The sequence below is a fragment of the Lottia gigantea genome, assembly GCF_000327385.1.
Source record: "Lottia gigantea unplaced genomic scaffold LOTGIsca_73, whole genome shotgun sequence".
NCBI classification, from domain to species: domain Eukaryota; kingdom Metazoa; phylum Mollusca; class Gastropoda; family Lottiidae; genus Lottia; species Lottia gigantea.
In genome coordinates this window covers 1,064,268-1,082,416 of record NW_008710453.1, presented here as the reverse complement: position 1 = coordinate 1,082,416, position 18,149 = coordinate 1,064,268, and the positions used below count along the sequence as shown (strand labels likewise).

Sequence of the window (18,149 nt, the reverse complement as noted above, 5' to 3'; positions counted from 1 at the left end):
CAACCTACTGGCTGTTCCTGCTTTATGAAGGTAATAGTATCTTTAATTCATTTATTGAATATTTGGTACAAAATATGTGAAAGCAGAATACGTGCCAAGTTTCCAAGACAGACTTCTTCCGCATTCATTATAATGTGAAGACTTAGTTATATTACCACTTGAATAATTTTAACAGTGTCCTTATTGAGACTAATTGCAGTAGTTCAACTACCATAGGGATTGGTGGAACCAAGTCCACTGGCCCACCTGTGTTAGAAAATAATCCTGGCAGAGGCGCCCCAACTCACTTGAGTCTATGGGCCCCCGCTCTTGAAAGTACCGCTCTCGATCTGAGTCCACACCCTAAGCACACCCTTGATTTTTTAAAGGCCAAGTTATCGTTATCTACAAGTTTTCTTGATATGAAACAACTGTGAGCTGCATATCACGAAATACTTACAGCAAAAAATATTGCAGTCATTTGATGACATCTTCCATCCTATACGTTAGAGGAAGTTCCATGTTTAGAGTTCAATTAATATATATTTTTTTAAATAGAACATTTAAAAGTAAAAATGAAATTTTGCTCTGTGGTACTCTGTCAGTCTCAATCAAATGTTTTTATTGTAGACATTCGGTCTGTTCAACGGTATAACAGTTTGTCCTATAGGTTTATATGGAGACAATTGTGAACATGTTATGAAAGGTAACTTTATTATGTTTAAATAAATGCTATCAATGTCCCCGATTTAGAATGTAGAAAACCGCTTTGCAATCCCTAAGTGGGATATCTCAATCGCCACCAACAAGTACAATCATTGAATGAAACATAGACATAATAACTGCAACTGAGGTGATATTATTGTCGTGTACCAGAAAGTAACCAATGAAAAGTCATATTGATGGCACTCTGCGATTTAAGTTGTCGAATTCTCATCATTTTCGAATGGTTTACATAGCAAATATTGCTTAATTGATCTATTCATTACACACCGGTACGCGAATGACCTTGCTGGTGGAAAAGATTGTCCCATTCAAGTCTACATATACTATAATGAATTTGAGCTCAACACTGAAATATAAAGTTTGGCCGGTCTCACTACAGCGAGGAAGATAACGCTATCTATCAAGAAAACCTGATAGTATTCGAGGTTAGTTGTGTTAACAACGAATGGGATATACAAAATGTAATAAAATAATGTACTTCTCGATTCCATTAAATTATTAACTGTTTGATGGAAATCTATTTCGAAGACGGATACTTCTTAATAAATACAAATAAAAAATCAATTGTTTCTGTTCTCCAAGCTTAAAAAACTAAAAGAAAATCAGATGAAATATGTATTGTTTACATCATTAGTTCTTTTATCAAAAAAAAAAAGAAACTATAGTACTCGTGATAACAGACTTTATAACTTCTTCAATCCCAAAAGCTAATTAGTAACATATGAATGATTATACGGAGCCCCTAAGGCGCAATTGTAAACATATTTATTTATTATTTCGTTTAAACGAAATAATATTTCGTTTAAATCGAAATAATTAATTCGTTTAAACGAAATAACATCATTTATTTCGTTTAAACGAAATAATATTTCGTTTATTTCGTTTAAACGAAATAATATTTCATATTTCTATTACCACATTACTTGTCATAGGATCAAACGATCATTGTTGCACATGGTCACATCTCTTTTGGTAGGCTCGGACCAGTGGTGCGTTTACACTGTACTGATATTTTTCCGTACCGTACCGGCGGGACTCGCGGAACTCGGCCCACTTGAAACCATCAGGATGCCGAACCATCTAAACCGGTTTACACTACCACTTATTCTGCCGAACACTTCTCGGATAATATTTGACTGTCTAAACGCTGTTAATGTTTAAGGCAGTTTGGTCGCGGCATATATGTATGCTAGTCATTGGCGTTTTTAGGAACCGGTGTTCAAAAATTTTCCAGAGGTCTACAGGCAATTCTTTCATCATTTCTTCTAAAGCATCAGTTGATCATAATGAATTTACATGTTCCCTGTAAAATCGAAAATGACGCCCTGGTTACTTCCCTTTAATAAAGTTTCTTTTCTCTTCGTGATAACAATAACACAGACGACGCCTTAGAAGCTTCTATAACAGTTTGTTTTAAAAATGCAGTGATGCGCAACATGTGAATTGTAACGGATACTTTTCCATGTGTTTGTTTTCCGACAGCCTCTGACTGTTCCGACACTCTGACATGTCATTTTGTGTCTTGATATATACAAATTGGAACAAACGTGTTCATTAAACTGACTGCAATAAAAAGTTGGAATGTTCTTATTCTGTATGTGCCTAAACATTTGCTATCTAAAGGCTTACGATAGATATACACAGTATCAAAATTTCATGTTGAAAAATGAAAAGATTTATTTATTGTTTCGTTTCATACATAATAAGAACATTCCAACATACGGGTTTTGACATTGTCTTATTAACCCGTATTAAACTAAGCCCACTACACTTCGTTTTGTGGGCGTGAAAATGAGATTGGTGCTACTTAAATCTGACCAATCAGATCGGTAGAATGGAAATGAGGTAAACAAAATACAACATCGCATTGCGCCTGTCCGTTTGAAGAGATAAGAACACAGTCTTTCCAAGTACATATTCCAAAGTAAGGTTTGATTTTCTCTCGGCTTCAATTTTTTACCGAAAATCTTTCACAATCTGTATCGTCCATATTCAAAGTATGTAATGGTATGCTGTTTTCGTTTTGTTTACTTTCGCAAACAAAGCTTCATAAGGAGTGATTTGTTTTGATTGGCTGAAATTTTACTACCAAGACAGCAGGGGCCATTTTTATTGGATAATATTTAGCTATGAATTCGTAATTTTTCTCACTTTTACCACGGTCTCAATGAAGTGTGGCGAATGTGGGCGTGGTTTAGACACAATGAATCGATCAAAATTTTGTTACATGCAACAATCTTTAGGTATTCAGTTTGATGAAAAACAGAGTAATTTGTCCCCTTGGGTTATATGATAACTTTTGTGAACAAACCTACAAAGGTGAGATTCAATTTTCGTGATATGTTCCAAAACTTTATTGTCAGTTTCAAGGGTGACTGTTCAAAATTTAATTTTGAGAACAATATGGGTATTTTGGTGCATAATATGTCAAACCTTATTGCATATGATTAAGAGATTTTACCAATCATAAATGTCCACGTATGTACAGTCTGGATAAGCAAAAAAAGACTTGGTCGATCAAGAAAGGTCATTGGAATTCTGCTGGTAATTCTCTTCTAATTTAAATAATTATGAATTAATTATGGACATGTGAGACAAACTGGTATTTTTCCAAGTCATTAGAACACCTCTACTTTCTATTTATATAAGTATTAGCAGGTCCGTTCTTATATTAAACCATTGTCTAGAGCATTTGAAGTAACATGCGAATTCAATTTCTTGGGAGCTATTCTATTCATGTCAGATTGTCAAGATGTTTCCTTCAACAGAAGCCTTACAGAATATGTTGATGGTTTTGGAGATGCTAATGGCGATCACTGGTTAGGACGAGAATGAAGGAAATTTTTGAAAACCACCCAAATAACAGATTATCAATTCGATTAACCAAAAACAGTTTTTGTGAAAATAATTATGACCATTTTTCAATTGGTCAGGCGAAAGACGGGTACCCGATCCACCTGGGAAATTATGGGACGTGGCCAACTCGTAAATGTGGTGACTCACTAAAAGGAGTCGTGAAAATCAATGGATCTCGCTTTTCAGCTCCTGGTTCTGGCCAAACCTCCTTCAACTGTGCTGATACTCATCAAGGTGGTTGGTGGAATGCCAATGATTCGAGATGTAGTGAAAGTCACTTGAACAAAAGAAGTTCATTATTTAATATTCAATGAATTGTAGCTAAAGTAGAAACTTTGTAAACATTTGTTTTTATTGAATTGATTTTGATGAAAGACATGAAGTGCAAAAGCCTGAACTAATTTAATATCATTTGAAGGGCTAAGTTATTTCCCTCTTTAATACATTGGAACAGAAAAGTACTAAACCCTAGACTACAGTCTCATTCGGTATGCGAGAAATACACCATGTAACAGAAACTTTCAATTGAGACGATTCATTCGGAGCCAAAATTTTATATCGGCAAATGAACTAACAAATCCACTAAATCCAATACTATTGGCAAATTCTGAGAGTTCCAGATGCCGTCAGTTGCTAGTTTCCGTGGAAAATCAATGGTTAGTTTGCAATTTCTGTCACGCGGCAGGCGTCTTAAGTATAATTTACTCTAACATCATTATCTTCTCTAGAAGGCACAATCTTTGATGGATTTTGACGAAACGTAGCGCGAGTGTTTGTAATCAGCCATGGATGAACCATATTGAAAATAAAAAAAGCTGAAAATATTTAGTTTAAGTTATTGCCCTTGTTTTTGAAAACGCGTTCAATTTTTTTATCTCGTATACATTCAAGAAGGCACCATTCTTTCCGGATTTTGACAAGACTGTTCAGTATTACTCCAAAAGTTCAAAAGAGGTTAATGATTGAAGGTTAAATATTTCGCATTCGTGATTGCTATTGTACTGCCAAATATTTTCATTCAAAATCAAAGCTGTCAATGGGCGTATATTAACTTGTTTGGCAAACTATCTTCATGGAGGTTTATAACATAAACAAAACTGTGCAAAGATTACCATTCTGGTATATGTTTAATGTTTCACAAAGCATGTACATGTATTCGCAAAAAAGTGTTGTCAAAAAACTCTTGTCAAATAGTGCAATGCGTTAAAGGGACATGTGTGCAATTTTTGGGGGTTGATTTTAGTCTTGAATATATGTAAATAGTCTTCAGAAGTACTAGAAATGTACTAAAATCCGATAATTCCTTTAAAAATACTTCAAACTAAGAATTTTACTGACTATTTCTATTTATGTCTTTTCTATATATCACAGAGTATCTTAAATTAACGAGTCGTCATGTTAACATACAAATGCAGATAATTTTGAACATACATGGATTTGAAGGCTAAAATTTCGACGGTGAGCTGTGAACAATATTACTGAGTAGCTCAGCTAAAATAAAATCCAGTGTCTGAGACTAAGGTACCATTGGTCAAAAATTAAAAAAAAGGTGCATCTGTCCCTTTAACATTTGTGTTGTTTGTCACGGATAAAAATAAACAAACAAAATCTGAAAACCATCTTCATCGATTGTCATCAACAAGTATGATTGGTCAAAAGAAATGGCCCCTTTAAAGGGACATTCCGTTTTTACTAAAAAATTCCAGCTAATTTTTTTTAGCGCCAAAACTACTTGAAAAGTTAACGTATGTTTAGAGAAGCTTTTTAAGTTCGTTACGTTTGTTCGTTAGTAGAGAAATATGTCTCCTACGTCTTCTAATGGCGGTTAATAATAATATCGAGCCATTATAAAGCCAAGCTCCAACAATGCTTAATTAACAATTAGTACTCTCAGTTTTTTTTAAACAAATTCAGTTTGATCAAGTAAACACATAGATATAAATACCATACTTTGTTAGAAATATTCTCAGGTATAATTTACGAAGTTTTTGATAATGCAAATTTTGGATACTGCAACTTTAAACAACACCTTACTTCCTGAAAAATTAAAATATAATACTATTAATGTTATTTTTATTATCTATCATACTCTGTTCCCACTTTATAAGATTCACTGTATCCTGCCAAGTCATCAAATACTGTGTTGACACGTAGCTGGGTTTCAAAAGGCGAGTGGAAGTTCAATCAAGACATTTGATTGCGGTGTGGCGATTTGTGATGTAGAAAAATAAATTTCATGACCATCAAGAACAAATATCCATTTGGCTACACAATAAATTTTACTTAATGTTACTTTTCACTAGTAGTTGGTAGTGGGCAATACCGTATTTAGGTGGTAATTTTCGGGCCATGCCTACTATATTCTATTCTACTATACTAATCTCCAACCATAACAAGTCTGCAAAGGGCCACCGGGGCACTCGGACCCCCCCCCCCCCCCCTCCTCCCCTAATGAAATCCTCGCCATACACCACTGGTAGTGGGATTGGGTAAGGTGGTATTTTCCCTGTTAGATTTATGCTGTGCATTTAATAAGCTATATTTAGCAAAACCATTTCACCATTTCAACATTAAGCTTTAAGTGAAGGGAGAAAGCAGACGTTAAACGACTAAAAGGGTCTAAAAATCAATCAAATAGTCCTTGGTGCTATATATCATAAACGAAATGGAATGCTCATCTATAAATACAGGAACTGCGTAACTATGTGGTATCGATTGGACTTCCTAGTTTGGCAAGCTACCTCACCCGCGACCACCACAATCAATCAAGTCATCAATAATTATTGATATTCAATAACACTGGAAAAATATTGGTCAGATTCATTGTTTTTATTATGTTAAATTTATTGGTAATGGGTCCTATAATACTATTATCAATCGTTTAAAGTGGAAGTATGCGACGCTTTAAATAAATATTTATTTAAAAGTCTAAAAGCAGAGTTAAAAATGAACATTACCTATATAGGTTTTATTATTTGCGTCTAGCAAATGAAGTTCATAAAACAATATCTACTCCCTCAATTGTCATTCATGTAAAGAAAAAAACTGTGAACAGCTCCGAGTGTGGACGAGATCTTATCCCATGTCTTTTGGACCTTTTAGAACTTAAAGCCTTTTAGCTTTCAACCCTAGTGCTTTTAAGTCTACCATTAGTGAACAAGAAATTAAAACTCTAGTACCTGGTAATAAATAAATCAAGTAGATAATTACACTCTAGAATTGTCTCCTCGAATTCTCAAAGTGTAAAGAAAGATAGAGAAAAAAAGATAACTTGACATTAAAGGGGCATTCCGATTTTTTTTTTAAGTTGAAAATATTTTTTGCTGAAAATCTAGAGAATCTGAAAGTTATAACTAAAAAAAATCCAGCCGCTAATTTTTAAACGCAAAAACTATTTAAAAAGTTTATGCTTTTAATAATAATATCGAGCGGTTGTAAGACCAAAACTAAGTCAAACTGCAACAATAAGTTCTCATCTTTTTTAATTCACCCTTTTTAAAAAAATTCTGTTTGATCAAGTATATACATTGATGTAAATAGAAATACTTTCAGGCATAATTTACATTTTTGATTAACAAAAAATTTACATACTGCCCCTCTAATAGAAGGGTGAAGAGTTATATACAGTGGCGTAACCTATTTTCGTGCATATAAAGATTCAACACCGAATTTCGTCAAAGTTTAAAAAACGGAAATTTTTTTTATGTCGTAGATGTTTCCTCAGATATTCTACAAAATGATTAAAATTGGTTTGTTTCGATTTTCTTTATGAATCCCTCACTTTGACCAATATTTCATGAGTAACCAATTCGATAACGGCGGCAAAATGCGTCACCTTTTTTCGTGTATAAAAAACACGTTGTATGGATACCCAGTGGTATAATTAACTTCTCTTAGTATTTATCTTTAACATCAATTCATTATAACTAGTGACAATTCCTTCAAAGAACCACGATTTTAAAAAAAATTAGATACGTAGCGTGATTTATTGCTAAAAGTCATTGAAACAACATATGAATACGGCCCACATTGTGAGTTGATAATGTGACTTCTTTCGTTGAACTACATTCTAGCAGCCGACACTTGATATTCCGATTACCGCTAGGGATTATATCGAAATTCGACCGATAAAAAATTGTGACGTTTCGTAATAACTGACATCCGCCATTTTGTATTTGTCAAAGTACACATTAATACAATTTACCTTGCTTCAAACTACTGGATTCATTTTACTAGCTGACATTGTACAAATAACCCATGTTTACCAAAACAAGCAAATAAGAGGTCGCACATATACATTATTAATCCTTTCCAGAAATGCACGAAAAATAGGTTAGCACGAAATTATATATATATATATATACAGCCAAGAAACCTAATTCCGTGCTAATCTATTTTTCGTGCATCTATATATATATGTATATATATAATATATTTATATATATACAATATAAATATATTTACGATTGGCCATGCAAAAAAAGAGTGATTTGACAATATGAACAGAAATTGACAAATCTGTGTACCAAAGAATATTCAATAATAATTATTGTTGTGAAAATAGCTCACATCCCTTCCATTAAAATATGGAAACCATGTCGAACTCAAATGTAGATCGTAATCGCGAAAACAACTTTTATCGATTTAGTTGGGTCAATATTGTTTTATCAGGCTGGACCAGGTATAGATATATCTTTAAATCGAATCTAAAAAACATACCAAATACTGACAATCCTGCATTGACTTAGTCAAGATTTATCAAGAAAGGTGAAAATGTTCTTCGGGCTTTTGGTGTCCATTATTCTCCAGTTTATTGTATTCGTAAGCTGTTCGATAGATTATTCTTACTTCAAAAGTACTAGAGTACTTATGGATAGTTGCTCTCGTACAACTGCCTTTTCTGTGTTCGATTCAAAGAATGCAATATTTTGCGCTTTGAAATGTTTTAAAAATGTAAACTGTAGAAGATTTATGATACGTAAACAACCAAATGGAGTTGAATGTTCTTTTTACTATGAAGGAGAAAATTGTGCAACTATACAAACTGTTGGATGTTCCTGCTTTATGAAGGTAAAATTTTAATTTTCCATACTTGAAACGGCTAGCTTTAGTTTATGAATGTGCTGGTTGAAACCGTTTCGTTTTTCTGAAACATAATCACAATCAAACATTTATAGTCGAGCAGAAAGATATTTGGGTAAATATACGGGCGATTAAAATCATGCACACAATTAGTCGACTTTTACTAGAGATTGTTCAGATCAAACGTTTGGGCTCTTTGTAGTTGTTTTTACTATTTCAAGTACTACTCCGAAAATCTTCGAGAATGTTGAAAAATGTGTCTGAAGCACCAGCGAGTCATTATAATAACCGTGCAATGTGCAATGTTAAAAAAACGGTAACCTGATCATTGTAAAGCTTTCATATGAGTCTTTTGGTTCTTAATGAACGAGAGGTCCCAGAAGGCTTGGGTACGAGGAGAACGAAAGGACTTGAACCTTGGTTCTACGGGGTGGAAAATCACACATGATGACCGGAGATAGATGAAAGATGTGCTCCTTGCCCAACAATTCGGACTTGCAATTTGCAATATTTAAGTCCATATTTATCCATCATTATAAAACTTTAAGGTTTCGATTGTAGACTAATCGGATAAATTAAACATTGTATTGTATTTTATTGTAGACATTTAGCAAGGTAAACAACGGAGCGATTTGTCCTATTGGGTTATATGGTAACAACTGTGAAAATATCATAAAAGGTGAGATTCAATCTACAATTCTCATAGAATCTTCAGAGAAAGACCTTAATTACCTCAGTTTCAGAGGGACAGTAATGTTTGAAAAACAATTGTCTCCATTTAGAAAGCTTAAGATGTATTTCAAGATGTTTTTACGCTTCGTATCGAAATACTGATAGTACAATGCTACGTTTTTTTTTATTATACAGATTGCAGTGAAGGCCATAGTAGAGGTTGGGCTGTTTTTGATAAATGGGTTCGCTCGTATATCAAACCATTGGGAATGTCAGGGGCATTTGAAGTAACATGCGAATTTCTACATGGTGGTTATACCTTAATAATGTCGCGGGATAAAGCCTGTCAAGATTTATCCTTTAACAGGAATATGGCAGAATATGTTTATGGTTTTGGAGACGCCGATGGTGATCATTGGTTAGGACTTACCAGAATGAAGAAAATTTTAAATAACCATCCAAAAAACAGACTATCGGTTGTCTTTTTTGGAACAAACTACTGCGAAAATGTCTATAGTAATTTTTCTATTGGCACGATTGCAGAAAGGTATACAATTACTCTTGGAGATTATGACACAGGGGCTTTTCACCGATGTGGCGACTCGTTAAGAGGAGCCGTGGATATTGAAGGATCTCCCTTCTCAGCTCCTGGTTCCGATCAAACCTCCTTCAACTGTGCTAATAATCGTCAAGGTGGTTGGTGGTATGCCGATGAAACAGGATGTAGTGAAAGTTACTTCATGGGTTCTAAAGTCGCTATGCTATGGCCGACGTCTCGGGGTAGTGCTCCACAAAATTTCGTGGGTCTGCGAATAAAGCCATATTAGAAGCGTATCCGAATACTTATCAGATTGCAAGTGTACACTATCAAAAGATACTTTTATTCATTTTTTGATATTTGACTGAAGTTCTCTGCTTATCAATTCTCAAGTATTCATTTAGTGAACAATTCAGGACAGGAATGTAATATATTATGTTCTTTCTTTTGGATAGAGCTCAATATTAAAAGTTTTCGTTAGATGACGAGCTGTCATAAGCCCAATCAGTTGTTGCTATTGCCATTTTGTAAATGGTCAATATGTACGGTCTCAGATGAAGCTATTTGTATGAAATGACGGAGATGGTTGACGCACAAAACGCATATATGTTTGTCAAATGAAAGTCTCTATAAATGAACTTTTATGAAATGAAATTTTGTGAAATAAAAAAAGGAATCATAAAAGACCAGTACAAAATCCTTAACATCAAGAATATTTTTGCATTTTCATTTTTTAGATTTGAACTGTCAGTGTTCCTTTGTCACCTGACTCTGGTAGTTCAAATAGATGTTCAAGTCTCGGCCAAGAAGACACAACGAAATCTACTAGTCATTACAGAGCATGATTCAGCTTTACGAAAACTGAAGGACTGCCAAATTATGAGCTGCCATGTGATTTTGACCTTCACCATTAATTTTCAGAAGATATACAAAATTTAGTCAATGCTAAAGTGGCAGAGTTCTACATGTCCTTTGTACTCCTTGACTAAAAGTGAGGGCGCACGAACGGTATTGGTCATAGATTTTTTTCGGCGACTAGTTTTGTCAAGAGTTTCATCGACTGGCAAAGGTACACGAGGAGACACGTGCGGAGCATGCAATTAAAAGAAAATAAATCAGATTGGATGATGAGGTTCTGTCTTTCAGACGATAAAACTATCAGAGACAAATATCAAACGATAGTCCTGTCTTGGATGCACGGGCACACGCGAGATTTTATTAAAGATTCGAGTCGGCGACAAAAATCTCCGACCAAAACCGCTCGTGTGCCTGTACCTTGAAGATAACTCGTGTGTTTTTAAACGACTCTCAGGATTATTGACCAAGTAATTTCACGACTGAAACTTTATTGATTTTGAATTCAATTTCCCTCTGTTGACTTCATTCTTCACATTTTGAAATGATTATGGAAATTGCGAATAGAAAAAGCAAGGAAATGATAAACTAAAATCAACAATAAAGTTTGATAAGTATCCGATTTTTGTAAAAATCCTTTCATTTCATTTTAATTAATTCTCCTCGGGCATCTATAATCAATTGATTATTTTTTGTTATGATATTGAATTATGAATTTGATCATTGTTTTTATATTTGAATTGACAGAAAATCTCAGACGGTTCTCCTTGGGTTATTGGCCAAATTTCAGGTAGAATTCAAAGCTCTTTTCATAAATCGTTTTTAAGTCCTTCAGATCTACCTTGTTAGGTTTAACTTACGAAATTTGCCAAGAAGGCGAAATCCTACCCTCGGTTGTATTTTGTGGTATAGGGCGTGGAAGACTATCTGGTAATATCTTGATGGACCCATTAATGGTTGAGCTTTATATTGATACCATAATTAATTAGGTTTTAATCATGGTGAAAGTACTGAAAGAATAGCAGCCAAAAGATGTTCAGACCAACTTCTATAAAAAAAAAAAATGAAACTTTATGTCTGGCCCTAAACGGGTCGATATCTGATCCGTATATTACATTCGAAGAACGGGTAGGATCAGATTTGTCGATTAGAAAATCTGTTAACCTGTTTCAAAATTTGTTAATACATCCTTATATTTATTTTAATCAGCTTAGTTTTGTACGAAGGTAAGTTGTTGTATTGCTTGTAGAGCTCCTTAATGAATAGAATGCTGAAGAACTCATTGTTTTGCTTGTTGTTGCTGATCAATATATCATTTTGTTGCAATTCATTAGCTTTCAATGAAGAAAGAAACAACATATACAAATTCTAACCACAATTCTTATGTCTAAATCCTAAGCTCATGAAAGATATTGAGATATATGAAAAAATGAACATACTGAAACCTCGAAAACTTTAGTGCTCTAGTTATCTAATTGCTCAACCACTGAAACTGATTTTAATTTAATTTTTATTAACCAATCAGATTACTGTATTTCTTAAAATCTAGATTTCATATTACTTAGGTTTTCGAGAATATTAACCCAGATAATTTGTTATGAATATTAACAAATAAAATTTCTATCAAAATGCAATATTCAAAATGTCAAGACACTGCGAACTTCGTCCTAAACACTAAACCAGAGCTTCTCAACCGGGAGTGAATGAGACCTTGGTGGAAGTGAAAAAGTCTGAGGGGTGAATAAAATACACCGGGGTGATTATTCAGGAAAGGGGTGAATTCATATGAGTCGTCAACAAATTCATCCAAAATAAGTTGAGAAATACCCGATACCTGTGCTCAAAAACTATTATTGCCCTTCATCATTTCTAGTAGAATGTGGATTTAGCGCGGTGAATGAGATTTTGGACATTACCAGATGCGTCTGAAGCAGACCAGACTGATACCGGATATTAAATCTTTGCCTTTGGTCCATCGGACAAGGTTTGTTGGTTTATCAACTTAGCTCCTCTTAAATCAGACATTGTCTGTGTTCAGAAAGTATTTAATCATGAGCCTTCCAGAAATCTATACTATAACCTACATCATGGGACCTCCTTCATTGTCTGAACAGCGGACAATTACGGTGAGTCTTAATTGATTATTGAAGAAGTCGTGTTTGATTATTGTATCTGTTTAACAGGAAAATGTTTAAAAAAAATCTTTGTTGTTATTTCCAAAAATGTTTTTAGTGACAAAGACGTGCGCGATAGTGGCTGTCGGCATTCTGTTAATATTGCCGAAAGCACATGCGTTGGCTAGAGAAGTAAAATTTGACGTGAGCTATCATGAACAGGCGTTGAAGTCTGTGACCACAAAAACAGCGAGAACTCCGCCAGAATTGACCAATTCAGTGTTTCAATGTGCCAGCTCTTGTGTTTTGGATACTCTGTGTACGAGATTTGAATATTGCTTTGGAAAGTCCGAGCCATGTACACTTTTTGAGAGTGGAAGTACCTGTTCTGGGGATTTGGAGAATGATCTTGATGTAGCGAAATGTAGATGTTTCTCTCTGGTAATGTTTTATTTTTTTCTTTTATATATGATGTAATGACTTTTGACGCAAGCGCAAGGAAATAGGGAGTCTGTTCCTTCCATTTTTATCACAATGTAATGACTCATACAAGAATTTATATTATCTGGTATCAACTCATGACAGAGCCTTCAATCTATCAAGCAACTGCAAGACCCTGAACTGATAGTGGTGATGGTAGATGACAAGTTCTACCAAACTCGTTCTGATCATGGTATTTCTTGTTGATTGGTAGTCGAATGGCAGTCGTTGGTTTGGTTTGGTTAGATTATCTGTTATCTGTTGGAAAACTAGAAGACCTGAAAAAAGGAAGTGAGAATAGAGAGGGGGTGGGGGGGGGATGAAGCTTTCAACAAAATGGGGGAAGATGTTCTCTGATGTTTCTGCAATGAAACTTGTTAAATTGATTGGATATAATTAAAAAGTGTTAAGAAACTTTGAGTATAAAAACTTAGCCTATCTGTTCAAGACAGATTTGGTTATAAAATGGAGTTCCATTATAGTATACCAGTGGTCCGTGGGTGGAGCCAAAACGTTCTGTATGGTGAGTGGTATGCCGTTGGTTTCCAGGTACTCTGTCAGTGGCTTACGAGCGGGTTTCAGTTCAGTGCATTGAATGAGGACACGCGATCTTGTGGCAACGTGGCTGAAGCGACATTTAATGGCGTTGAAATGATGGTCTCGTAGTACGTTGTTGGTCCGGAGTCTGGTTGACACTTTGCAGATGGCTGCAGATGGACTGTTTGGTTTGGTTTGGTATCTTCGGATCAATCTGGTATCTTGCGGTGTCGAGGTTTCGTAACATGTGGGCCCATTTCTGGTAGATCCTAGAAGATACGATACTGCAGAACTCTGAATAGGAGTATTCTACAGGCTCGATATCCTCCAGACCCAGACTTTCCTTGGCACAACGGTCTGCTTGATCATTGCCAGGAATAGAGACGTGCGATACTAATTCAATCTTGTGGTCGTTGTTGGTTTTGGTAGTTGTGTAGACCCTGAACTTGTCTTATTTCCCTTTTATATGGCTGGACGTACTTTGTTGCAAGAACTTTCGCTCTTTGGAAAGATCGACGCTTTCACTCAACAGGCTACTATCTGTGTTCAAATATTTCACTTTTTACTTGTTTGGAGGTCGATAGAATTTGGGTTATCAGTATATATGTTTGCTAACTTCGTATGGATGTTATGTATGTTTACTCCTACTCTTAAGGTTATTCCCACACCAAAGATAGCCAACTTAAATTATCTCCGACAACCATTGAACGATTTCAACGAAATCTTTCCTGCACTTATTTTTTTCGAAACCACGACGTGGTGCTAGAACAATGTTTATTCCTAAAACCACATGGACACCCCCTCAGGTCGCCGTCCATCCTGAAATATTTGCGAGTATGAATAGCGAGACAGCGAACCTTTCCATAACACACGAAAAGCCTAATCTCACACGAATGGAATGAGAAGCGTTAAACTTACTTAAGAAAGACGATATCATTGTATTTAAAAAGAGTGACAAAGGTGCATGTTAAGTCCTCAATAGGGAGGAGTACGTTTCAGAAGCAGAGAATCAACTGAATAATCCTAAACATTATGCCATTTTACCGAAACCAATTTTCAAAGAAACTGCTAATATGATTAACAATATTCTTGCCGATTTAGTCAAAACTAGTTATCTCAAACAGAAACAATATGACTATCTGTCTGCCAAACCTGATTGTCGTGAGAGACATTTGTACACTTTGCCTAAAATCCATAGGAATCCAACAAAGGAGTGGTTTATCTCGAATAAAATCCCTAAAGGCCGCCCGATTATATCTGACTGTGGTAGTGAGTCGTATGCAGTGTCAGAATACATTGATCATTTCTTACTACACCTAGCATGTCAACATCGCGCCTACTTTAAAGACACAACCAATTTTGTCAATAAATTAAAAAATCATCGAGTTCTCTCTAATGCTATTTTAATTTCTATCGACGTTTCTTCTATGTATACCAATATCGATAACGCTACTGGTTTAACGGCAGTTCGTAAAGCTTTTAATAGAAACCCAGATCCAAACAGACTCGATGATGCAATTCTACAGCTCTTAGTCGAAACGATTTCACATTTAATGGTAAAACATAGTTACAAACTTCAGGGACAGCTACGGGCAAACCTTTTCATGGCAGAGTGGATGACATTTTAATGGTTTGGACTTATTTTATCGAACAGTTTTGGGAATTCTTTGAAATTCTCAACAACCACCATCCTTCCATCAAACTAACCGCAAACGTGAGTGACAAAAGCATAGACTTTCTCGATACCACTGTCTTTAAGGGAGATTCCATAGCTGAAACAAATAAACTGGATATTAAAGTGTATTTCAAAGAAACTGATACTCATCAACTCTTGCACAAGAGCTCCTTTCACCCAAAACATACCTTTTCTGGTATAATTAAGTCACAAGTTGTACGATTTCATCGAATTTGCACAAGATCTTCCAATTTCAACCAAGCCTGTACGATTGTTTTCTCAAAACTGAAAGAGCGTGGGTACTCTAAACGATTTTTACGAAACATAAAACATTCCACCTTAGCAACAGATAGCAGCTAAAAACAGGCTTTATGCCGAAGTATCCTCCATGTTTGTCCAGTAGATGCAAATCTTGTCCCTGTATATCAGAAACTCATTATTTTGTAAGCAACTCTACGAATAAAAGTTACCCGATCCAGTAACATCTAACTTGTGAACATTCGAATGTAATATATTTAATTTCATGCAAGAAATGCCCCAAACAATATGTAGGAGAAACTAAGAATAATTTACGATCTCGTTTTAATGCTCATATGTCGGATATCAAACTAAAGAAAGACAAGCCTGTTTGTAATCATTTCAACCTCGACGACCATTCAATAGACGATCTCACCCTAATCCCAATTGAGCGCACAGAAATTGACTTGCCCGAAGATGAAACTACCAAATTCCGTCAATCTAGGGAAGCCCATTGGATTGAGACATTGGATACAGCAAGACCTATAGGACTAAATATTCACCATAATGTAGGTATAGCACCCTTTGTTGTCCCGTTTAATACAACCAGAAATCGAACAAGCAAGATAGTTCATGCCCACTATAAGAGCCTTCAAGAGAAATTCCCCCATGTCTATAAACAGAAAATGATAGTTGCATATTCAAAAAATAAGAACTTAAATGATAATATTGTTCATAGTAAACTAAAAACAATCAGTACATAATAGATACTATACTTCTCGCCCATTTCCCGAAAACTATTATATAGGTTCTTGTATGGTTAGAAGGTTGCACCATTTTAGGTGCTTTGGATGCTTATTGCATTGAGGTATTATATACATGGTTACTCCCTTTAGGTGTCATGCATGGTTACTTCATTAAAGTGCTGAATGAGTTACGCCTTTCGTGGCTATCTCCAAGTACATTTTTGCATATTTTCAGAGTTACATGAGATATGAGGACCAAACCTGTCGATGTTCTGTTGGATATTACGGTGATGATGCTCAGTGCTGTCAAAATGTCATACAAGGTAAACCATTTTCTGTAAACGAAAATTCGAACCGGTAATTCTTTGTTGACAAACTTGATCGTTCAGTTTCTGAAGAAGTTGTCCCCTTTCTAATTATAATTAAGAAACATTAACACATAACCTGAAAAATTTTACTCCATATCTCCAGTTTTTTATATCGCTCTACAATTGATATATTGAGCATTATTTAAACCGTGAAAATATTTTGTTATTGTCATACATAATTTTATAGTTTATTCTTAGATTGTTATCCTTCTTGGAATATTTGGCTTCAGTCATAATGTATAACGTCGAGGGCCCTGATTGGCTGTTTTCGCTGGTATACAATCAAATCGCTGCATTCCGTGTTACAAGAAAGGTAACTTTTGCAGTCAAGGTTTAAGACGAACTTGGTTATATCTTGACATTGTGAAGATGCTATAGTTTTTGTTTTTTACAGATTGCACTGATGGTAACACAATGCCTGAGTTGTCAGGTCGAAAAAAAATGATTTCATTTATTAAACCATTGTCGTATCCTGGAAAACCGTTTGAAGTACTATGTATTTTTGATTACGGAGGTTATACTACAATTCATAAACGTGAATTTCTCCCTGGCTGTACAGATTTTAACAGAAACTGGAAAGATTATCGTAATGGATTTGGTAGTATGCACACCTGTTTTTGGCTAGGTCTGGACAAAATATATCATGTCCTTCAAAATAATGGTGTAAATGATTTTAGAATGGACATTCATTTAAAAAATGATAAGGGGAAAACTTGTCAGACGGATATCAATCTATTCAATATGGGAAATGAAAAGACCAATTATACAGTAAAGATTCATTCTGTGAATATAGTTAAAGACCCCTGGTGTGACGGCATGTTTACCAGTCTTGAACCCGACGACCAACCATTTACCACATATGATCACAACTCTGGTAATACAGACTGTATAAACCATGAAGGGTCTGGATGGTGGTTTGCTGACGATACCGAATGTTCTTATTCCAATCTGAACGCAAAGGCTACCAATGGGAATATTATCATCAAGACTAACAATGGATTTGTCCATATTTGGAGTGCCATAATGCAAATCCGGTCATAGATCTTACAATCCATGATGCGTCTGGATTGCGGTTTGCTGGTATTGAATGTTGTTATTTAAATGTGAACGCTAAGAATACAAATGGAAATATAGTCATTAAGACTAATGTAGCACTGGTCAACATTCGGAGTGTCGTGATGCAAATCCGGTCATGAGATGTTCAGGGGTGTCTACAAATTGCCGGCCTGAATCTACCAAACTAGTATTTTGGACTGGACATTTTGTTAGTTTTTAGCTAGGTAT

The 18,149-nt window shown here is 35.1% G+C and overlaps 2 protein-coding genes across 2 annotated transcripts; both read left to right on the top strand.

Moving 5' to 3' along the window:
• Positions 1-9,593: 9,593 nt before the first annotated feature.
• On the top strand, positions 9,594-10,022 carry LOTGIDRAFT_77344 (hypothetical protein; the record flags this gene model as incomplete). The annotated part of the gene is made up of 1 exon (XM_009066041.1): positions 9,594-10,022. A coding segment is annotated over one exon (429 nt), but the record flags the coding sequence as incomplete, so codon positions are not given.
• A 7,284-nt stretch (positions 10,023-17,306) lies between these two features.
• LOTGIDRAFT_131290 (hypothetical protein) lies at positions 17,307-17,906 on the top strand (the record flags this gene model as incomplete). Its single annotated transcript, XM_009066139.1, has 1 exon — positions 17,307-17,906. One exon carries the CDS (start codon positions 17,307-17,309, stop codon positions 17,904-17,906), a length of 600 nt encoding a protein of 199 aa, XP_009064387.1.
• Between the last annotated feature and the right edge of the window lie 243 nt (positions 17,907-18,149).